The sequence below is a fragment of the Stegodyphus dumicola genome, chromosome 1, assembly GCF_044657685.1.
Source record: "Stegodyphus dumicola isolate Sdum_Otavi_A_Nest chromosome 1, ASM4465768v1".
Lineage (NCBI taxonomy): Eukaryota > Metazoa > Arthropoda > Arachnida > Araneae > Eresidae > Stegodyphus > Stegodyphus dumicola.
Genome location: NC_140768.1, coordinates 166,127,734 through 166,136,710, shown reverse-complemented (window position 1 = coordinate 166,136,710; position 8,977 = coordinate 166,127,734). Strand labels below are relative to the sequence as shown.

General features: G+C 30.3%; 1 protein-coding gene across 1 annotated transcript in view; it reads right to left on the bottom strand.

Annotated features, from left to right (window-relative positions):
* Positions 1–8,977, bottom strand: part of LOC118183609 (TBC1 domain family member 30-like) — a 111,328-nt gene that overhangs the window by 8,791 nt on the left and 93,560 nt on the right. Inside the window, exons 8-9 of the mRNA XM_085822980.1 lie at positions 7,704–7,908; positions 1,146–1,340 (exon numbers count right to left, since the gene is read on the bottom strand). Coding sequence (XP_085679106.1) covers positions 1,146–1,340; positions 7,704–7,908 — 400 coding nt within the window. The remainder of the gene's footprint in view (positions 1–1,145; positions 1,341–7,703; positions 7,909–8,977) is intronic.

Genomic DNA, 8,977 nt, shown 5'->3' with positions numbered 1-8,977 from the left:
AGTCATCCTGAGAGAGTCTTGTAGAACAAGCATAACCATCAGTTTTAAATAATATCCCATAAAACTAATGTTGATTTCTAAGTTTAAAATGAAGCACAAGCCCTAACTCAGTAACACCTGAAAAGACATTATAATTTGACTCTAACAGGGCAAATTTTATTTTTACACAATATCAGTTTATGCAATGGTACATAAAACTTACACAAAAACCCAATTTTTTCCAAAATAATTTCATAATTAACTCTCAAAGGTTTGAAAGAAGTGCTCAAATCGAAGGCAATCTTAAATTAACAAGCTTGAGTTTTCTTTCTGCTTCCCACTGAGTTTTTCGCTCAAATCGAAGGCAATCTTAAATTAACAAGCTTGAGTTTTCTTTCTGCTTCCCACTGAGTTTTTCAAAACTCCAAGTTCTTCAAGGAAGCTGAAATTTCAAGTTTATCACACTATGACCTAGTAATTTTGTTTTCAAATGCAAACATACTATTCATTCTACTTTGGAAATGAGCTTTACCACTATGATGCATTTAATATATCTTTTAATGCTTATATGCATAAACTCTCCATCAAGCCACTGAATTAAGTCACATGCTGCACATCAGCTACAAGACTTTGCTTACTTTTTGCTACATTATCACTATGTTTTTTGTATTTAATTTGCTTAGCATATGCCAATGACATTACAGCATTAAACACATACTGAGAAAGGTTCAGACCAAATTGCTTAAGTGCCTGCATTAATAAAAAAATTCAAAACCTTAATAATTAGTGTAGAAAATACAATAAAGATATAATCTCTAACTGAAGTAATTTTAATAGCAAATTAATAATCAAAATAAATTAACTTTAAAATTTAAGTCAACAGAAATTGAAAGTAATTATTCAAAAAAAATGAATAAATAACAATAATAAATAAAACCAAAATAAATACATAAAATAAAATAAAGAAGATGAAGCAACTGCAACAAAGTAAAATCTGCTTAATTTTATAAAAAGAAGAAAAGTAACAGATATACATACAAATTTATTTTCTGACAGATATTAACATTAATAACTATATTGACTGAAATGTGCCTTCATCATAAAACAATTTTATTACAGGTGAGATGATATTAATCATATTACATTACATAACTAAGCTGCATTACCTGAAAGAATTATGTGTGCTTGCCTCTGACGTTCTCTGAGTTTAATATACTGCTTTTTCAATGAAGAAATATCCAGTGTCATTCTTTCTGTATTAAAATTGGTAAATGACAAAGGAAAATTATTTTCAGAAGAGCCATATGCTCCAGGGCCAATATTAGTGAAAGAGGAAGCACAAGCAGATGCACTCATCAGTTCTGAAATAATCAATAAAATAAATATTGCACTATGCATTCAGGAATGTTTTCTTGATTTTAAATAAGCTTAGATACTTCCCCTAAAACTGTTAAAACAGAACTTGGCATATAAATATAATATTCAGTGATATTTCTTAGTATTATCAGATATAATCTAAAATTTTTTTTATTTTAATCAACACTGCTCATTACAGTTATAGTTCCATAGTAATGACCAGTCTTCAAATAATCAGGTTATATTGAATGCATTTTCATTAAAATGACCAATCATCATGGCATTCTTTTTCTGGATAAGAAGTCATTACAAATAAACTAACCTCACCTATATCATATTTTTCAGTATACGTGTACTAAAATAAAATCTCTTATAACAAACAGCTTTGATAGTGATTTATATTAACTCAAAAAATAAATTAAAATTGGTTTTGGACATCATTCCTCAAAGGCAGACTCTGGAACTGTGGATGATAATCTTAGAGAAGTTCTGGTGTTTGTCTTCTGTAGCAGACTTGGTGATAAAGTTTATTTGGTGAAATGGATAAAACGGTTATTTGGTAATTCAAATATTCCCACTTTCACAGTCACTGCAGCTAATCTAAATATTTTGTATCTAGATGCAAGTACTTTTAATGTTATCTAAACTTTTCCCCTCAAAATGATGACAGATGTATTTCCTACTCTGAACACACCATTTCTCGACATTCTGGTCACACATAGCACATAAAACTTCAGTACTAAGGTTTACCGTAAACCTTTATCGGTTTGCCTTCCACCATACTTCAGATTATGTCATCCGACTAAACAAAAGTTAGCTTAATTTTATTCCTATGTATTCCGTGCTCTTCAAGTTTGCTCCTCCAAACTATCTCTTGATGAAGAACTAAATTATTTAAAAGCAGTAGCTATTGACAGGGGCTTTTCACCCAACATTATTAATCAAGCAGTTAAAAAATTCTCAGCTCAACACACCAAAAGGCACACTCTTGTTTTAGGAGATTATAAAAATTCTGTTGTCATTCCATTCTTTCCATCAATTAGCTATAAAGTTGCATGTATTTTACAGAAATTTAACTTTCAGGTCATTTATTCTCCCATCAGTAAAATTCCAAATTCCATACTCAAATACCCCATTCTGGATATGAATTCCTGGGGTATTTACAGGATTCCTTGCCAGTGTGGTTTAATTTACATTGGTCAAACTAAGACAGCCTTAAAATTTTACGTTAGGGAACATGAGGCATATGTTAGAAAAAAGGAAACACAAAAGTGTTCTGTTGCCCAGCGTTGTTGGTCCGAAAATCACATTTTCAATTTTTCTGCTGCCAAAATTATTCAAAAAACATCTTCCATTGGTGAACTGGATTTTCTAGAGGCATTTCACATTCAAAAAAATCTTTCTGTTCTAGTTAACGACCCTAATTCCAATCCATCTTTGCCTTCAGCATTTAAAGAAATTATATTTTAGTTCCGGTTTCATCAACAGATGAACAGGAGTAGCTTGACTCCTGTTCAGCCTTTCTTGTCTTATCTTATCACTATATATTATCTCGTCCATTTGCACTTTTGCAGCTGAGGATGATGGTTCAGTAAAACCATTGAAACTAGTCTTGTGAAAATTTGAAAATATAACACTGATTTTTGTTGTTTGACTCCTAAATTAATACAAAATAACAGTTTTAGTGGAGCAGAATCCTTTATTTGGATAAATAACAGTGAATTTATGAGCTTCATGTTAAAACATTAATGAAACTGTTGCAAATACAATAACTATGGATCACCTTTTTGATGAGACAGCAACTGTAAGTTTTATTAGTCAGCTAATAATAAAATTTCAAAAAATAAAAGCTGTTATGAAAAATGGAAAATCATCCTTAGTCATTTAAAAGAAAGCATTTCTTTGTCCAGTCTTCTTCAAATGATATAAAATATTTTCAGCATGCCAGGAACACTGGCACCATTCAAAAGCGCATTTTCAATAATGAATATCGTATGATCTGAAGGAAGTGGTAGAACAGCTAAATCAACCTAATAAGCTTGATTAAAACTACAGAATTACTAGTGAACTAAATTGGAGTGATTTTTTTCAATGACATTAAAAATAAGAAACAATTTATAAAGAAAATTAACATTAGTGATGAATACCCATAACTTTTCAATAACAAGACATTCAGTTGAGTAATTAAAATTTTCTTTTTAACTTACTATTTTTTTAACAGCTTATTTCGATTTTTTGATCCTAGGTACTTATTCAAGAAGGTTTTATTCTCTATTGTGAGTATTTTCTCAAATCTGTTCCAATTTGAGTGAAAAATATTATGGTAAGTTTACACATAATAATTCTTCAGATTTAAAAAATGCCAGCATTTTAAAATGCATTCTTTTTGTTTACTCCAAGTTCTAATGTTTTTTATAACTCTGTTTTAAAATAAGCATTTGTGGGATGTGCCAGCAATGAAAGTAACTGCAGTAAATTTTTGCAGGAATACAGCATTTTGCTCTCCAAGTTAAATAGAACTATAGTTTTAAATTGATTCTTACAGTGACGTCTAAGACATTTCTGCCAGAATAAAAGAAATAATAACCCACTAAAATGTATTTTTATTGATCGATTTTTGAGGATAAATACCCAATTAAAACATAAAATATATATGCAATAATATGTATGAAAGTAAGATTTTTCCTTCTTTCAGTAACATACTATTCTTTTTCTTCTAGAAATTTGCCAAATTATGCCAAGTAGGAGTTGTACGAAGTATCAAATGAAATACTTGAGTCAAAGTGCTTTAAAAATGTAATTTTGATGATTATATCAAAATAGCATTTGTTTAAATACCGTTATGATAGTTTAACAGCTCTCCTCTTCCACAACTCTCTTTTAAGTTCAACTTCAAATTACATACCTTGGTTTTTTCCCTACGAATGACTCAAATTAATTCCACTCTAAGATGGCATTTTTAATGTGTCCAATCTATTTTCTATATAAAATTTTTTCATCCTAAGTTTTTCTTTGTCATCTGGAAATACCGTGTGACCGAAAGATCTTCAAGATTATACATTTAATTTGAAATACATAAATGGTTTCATACTTTCTTTTTTTTACTTTTGATGAAATACTTTACAACATACTGTTGGAAAATTTTAATGATAAAAAGTAACATTTCTTATAAATTCACTAATTATTGGAACTGTGGATGATAATCTTACAGAAGTTTGGGTATATATCTTCTGTAGCAGCCTTGGTGACAAAGTTTATTTGGTGAAATGAATAAAACAGTGATTTGGTAATTAAAATATCTCCACTTTTACACTCACTGTAGCTAATCTAAATATTTTAGATATAAAATTCTGATTATTTATAGTTTGCATAATTAATAGTAAAACTTAATCCTTAAATTAAGAAGTTTTTAATAATGTGAATGAGAAGACATAAGAAAATATTTAAAAGCTTTAATCAGCAATACCATCAAAAAGCAATCCCCCAAAAAACCTGCCTCATATAACTTAGTTTAGAGGTTTAAACAAATAAAGGAAATAAAAATTCTGTAGTTAAAAATATATTTGAAATAACAGAGTTCAAATTAGCCCACATATAATGAATGGTTACAGATAAGTAATACTGCTGTGTTCTGAGCCTACTCCAGTAATTTCAGTACTCTAGAATAATGGAGTAGTCATCCTGTATATTTAGGTGGAGCAAAAGAACATGAAATTTCTGAAAAGTTGTCAGATTAAAATGCATGACCCATCAAAAGTTGTTCACTGACTAACATATCACTCATTAATTTTTTTAAATTTTTCTACTTCATCTTTATTTTCTGCAACAGCCTTCAAATTGTGTAATTTTGTAATGGCACAATTCCCAAATAGTGTTTTTAAAAGCAGAAACCAAAGTAGAGTGGCCAGAAGCAACTAACCTTCAAGATGTTGTCTTCCATCATGACAGTGTTCAGCCTTACATTTCAATGAATGTCAGACAAAGACTTGAGTATGGCTGGGATGTTTCGTGTCACCCTCCATATCCATTAGTCAAGGATAACCGAATAATATTTTGCTAGAACTATTCTGTATTTAATTTTAGCTTTAACTTTTGCTTCCATTAAAATAAGAATTTTATTTTAAATATGCCCCCTTAAATTTTCATCTCTTCAAAATTCTCTGAATGGCCTACAGGTCCCTTTTTTGGAGTGGGGTGAAGACTATCAAAAAGCAGTCAATGAAATTTCCTTACATTTTTGTACTGCTTTATTTAGTATTTATCATCAAAAGCCATAGAATTTTCCAGATGACCCAACACTTTTATAAATTGAACTCTATCTGCCCCTCTTATGAAGGAAAGTAGTCTAGCAGTTAAGACTTTCAACACGAGAACAGGAAAAAAAAAATTCCACCTGTTTACTGACCTAGAAAACAGACTACAGATACATTGAAGGATTCCAAACCAAGATACTTGTCGAGAAATGATTTAAGAGCTAAATTTAACTGAGCACTAAATTTAAGGAGTGATACCCACTAAGAATGCAGAGTGCATTGCTATTCAAATTTAAAAATCTTTCTCTCATTGCTTGCATATTTGCTTTTTGTACTAGCACCATTAAACCCAGACCTATACAGTTATCAAGCTGAGAATTATTTTGCTGCAAAAAATGCAGCAACAACATCAACAGTCTTTGGATGGTAGAATCCATAGCTTCCAGAAAACCCATGACACATTCTATAAGTTTAAAATTGTCTCTGCATATTTCAACATTTCTTTTTGCCACAAACAATTGTTCCTTATGACTCAATATCTGGTGCACAGTCAAGGATAACCGAATAATATTTTGCTAGAACTATTCTGTATTTAATTTTAGCTTTAACTTTTGCTTCCATTAAAATAAGAATTTTATTTTAAATATACATATATTTTTTCCAAACAGTGAGTCTGTTTTTATTTATCTTGTCATGATTTTACAGATATGTTCCTGGAATACTGGGTCACATTATCTAAATAATTGGAGATGATGAAGAAAACTTCTATTGCCACCTTAAAATAATTCGTAATGGATCTGCTTAAAGTCATGTTGAATTCGGCGAGATACTGAAGAATTACCATTAGTCTCTTTAGAACCTGTCTCCAGCATCTTCTTCCCTACCAGCTTTTCTTTATATTGACATCAATACCCCTGTTCTATTTTAATCTTCTGTTTCAATTCATTGGTCCCATGCTTTGCTATATGCTTTGTCAAAACTGGTCAAACTGCTGTTTTATGATGCTTGAGAGACTGGAATATGTTTTCCCAGATGTGATTTCCACATTTAAAGATTACCGAAGTTCTCTCTTCCAAATAACTTGCAAGTTTTTGATCTTAAAAATTTCTTCTGACAAGGCTAGGCCTATGTTGCCTATGCTTTGGAGTCTGGTCTGGCTAGGTATATAGGAATAAAAAGCAGGTTCAAACACTTTACATGTATGTCCTTATTTTAAGCAGCATTTATTTTACTTACAGTAATTTTTGTATTGGTGTAATGTTATATTCTGATAAAAACTACAAACAGTTTAAATTACCCTTCAAATTGTAAGGATAAAAGAGCTTAAATTAACATAACATTAATATTCAAATGAAGATGAATCACCTATGAATCCATTAAATTTTGCTCTTTTGTGAAGGAGATCAGAGAGATAATATTCAACACTAATGGTTATTTACATTCTAGAAATGATGATAATTTTTGCAGATGGTCATCTCTGAAGGATGGTTGCCATAAGGGATTCTATGTATTTGATAAAAAAATCCAAAAATACAAAGTTAAAAACTATTTTATATGAAATTAATTTTTTTAATTTAACATGATATAACAAGAAAATCATTTACGTACTGAACAAAAAATTATTACTTTAAAGAATATCTAAATTATAATTCATATATAAATGCATTATGTACATAAATTCAGAAAAAATCAAAATCTGTGCATAAAAATACAGTGAATGTGGAAGTGGCCAACTTAAAGAAGTAATATTCAGTATCAATGTTGATTTATACTTTCAAAAATATTGATCATTTTCATAGATTACTTCCAGGAGAAGTTTCATGGTACTTTGTGACATATGCTACAACAAAGCTGTGACTTTTTTTTGGGGGGGGGGGGAGGATGCTCTCCTTAAGGTATAATTTATAGTAAAAGCAGCATCTAATATTTAACAATAACGAACTTTGTTTGTCTTTTTATAACCTCAGAAAATGTAAAACTGAAATACTTTTTAAGAGATGGTACTGTTTTGATGTTTAAGATACATCAAATTTTCCATCTCGTATAATAATATATGACGAGGAAATATATGAAAAGAATTATGCCATTTGTATTATAAACATATATATTAATTACCTTTCTTCTGACCCCACTGCAGTTCATTTGAGAAATACCATTTAGCTGTGTTCGAATCTTCATCATCATCATCAGCTTCACCTGAAAATATTTGCAGTTCTGCATCTGAAGACCATGATGATGTAAATGGTTGAATATTGTAAGTGTAACTATCTCTCAGCTCTTGGAGTTGGGGAAAAGGAAATGGAGCAAGAGTGCAAACAGTCTAGGGAAAAAAAAAAAAAAAAAAAGGTTTTTATTGCAGAACATACCAATATATTTCATTTGCAACTTCAGACAGGAAAAGAGTTCAATTTTACAAGTCCCCAGATAATCAAGGAGAGGATACCATTGAAATGGATCATCTTTGGTTCAGTTCCTAGTACAGATAAAATTTAAGTAACAAAGTAAACTATACTAGTAAATAGCAGAAATGAAATTAAAAGCAAACTGTTAGTGTTCTTCAGCTTTAGCTATTTGAACACAAGATATTAAAATTATGTTTAAGAGAGTTCAAAAGAAAATAAGAAAATCAGGATTGCAAATTAGGTAGGGGGAGTAAACATTTGTGCATGAAATTTATCTCTGCCAAAATATATTTCTAATTATGGTTTGATTTTGAAACTCAATCCAAACAGCATCTGTAAGTAGGTATAGGCACATCTATTATTTTTAAATTGTGAACTTTCTCCTGGCAATTACGTCCCAACAATGAACATTTCTAAGAACATAAATAAACATTATTATTGAATATAACTATTCTAAGATGACCATTTCTATGGTAAACCAAAATCACAAGAAGCTATGTGTAGGGTTACACTTAATCTGGTAATGCTGTTTTAGTCCTAAAACCTTAACAGATGTATAAGGAGTTATCGCTGTGTCTAATATCAGTGACAAAGTCATGAGAAGATTAAAATAACCTTTTTACTTAAACAGAACTAAGAATATAAGTGCATATACTAGTGTTATAATAACTACAACCAGTGGTGATGCACCATAAAATAGAACAGTCCAAATTAAATCAAACGATGAACAGTAGTCAAGCACTAACAATTAAATACTACTAGAAGCTGGCTCATTAACTCTACTGGAGTATCAGAATTAAAGTATGGGCAGTGGATAATTACAAACTCTTACAGCTGATAGGGAACTAACCATGCAGCATGCATGGAAAGCCAGAAACACCATCTGTTTCAAAGCCCAAAAAACCTCAGCTTAAGTACCCATAACTAATTTGCATTCTGGAGAGGAATATGGAAAGAAGTTATAGTAAAGGCTGAAATCATAATAAC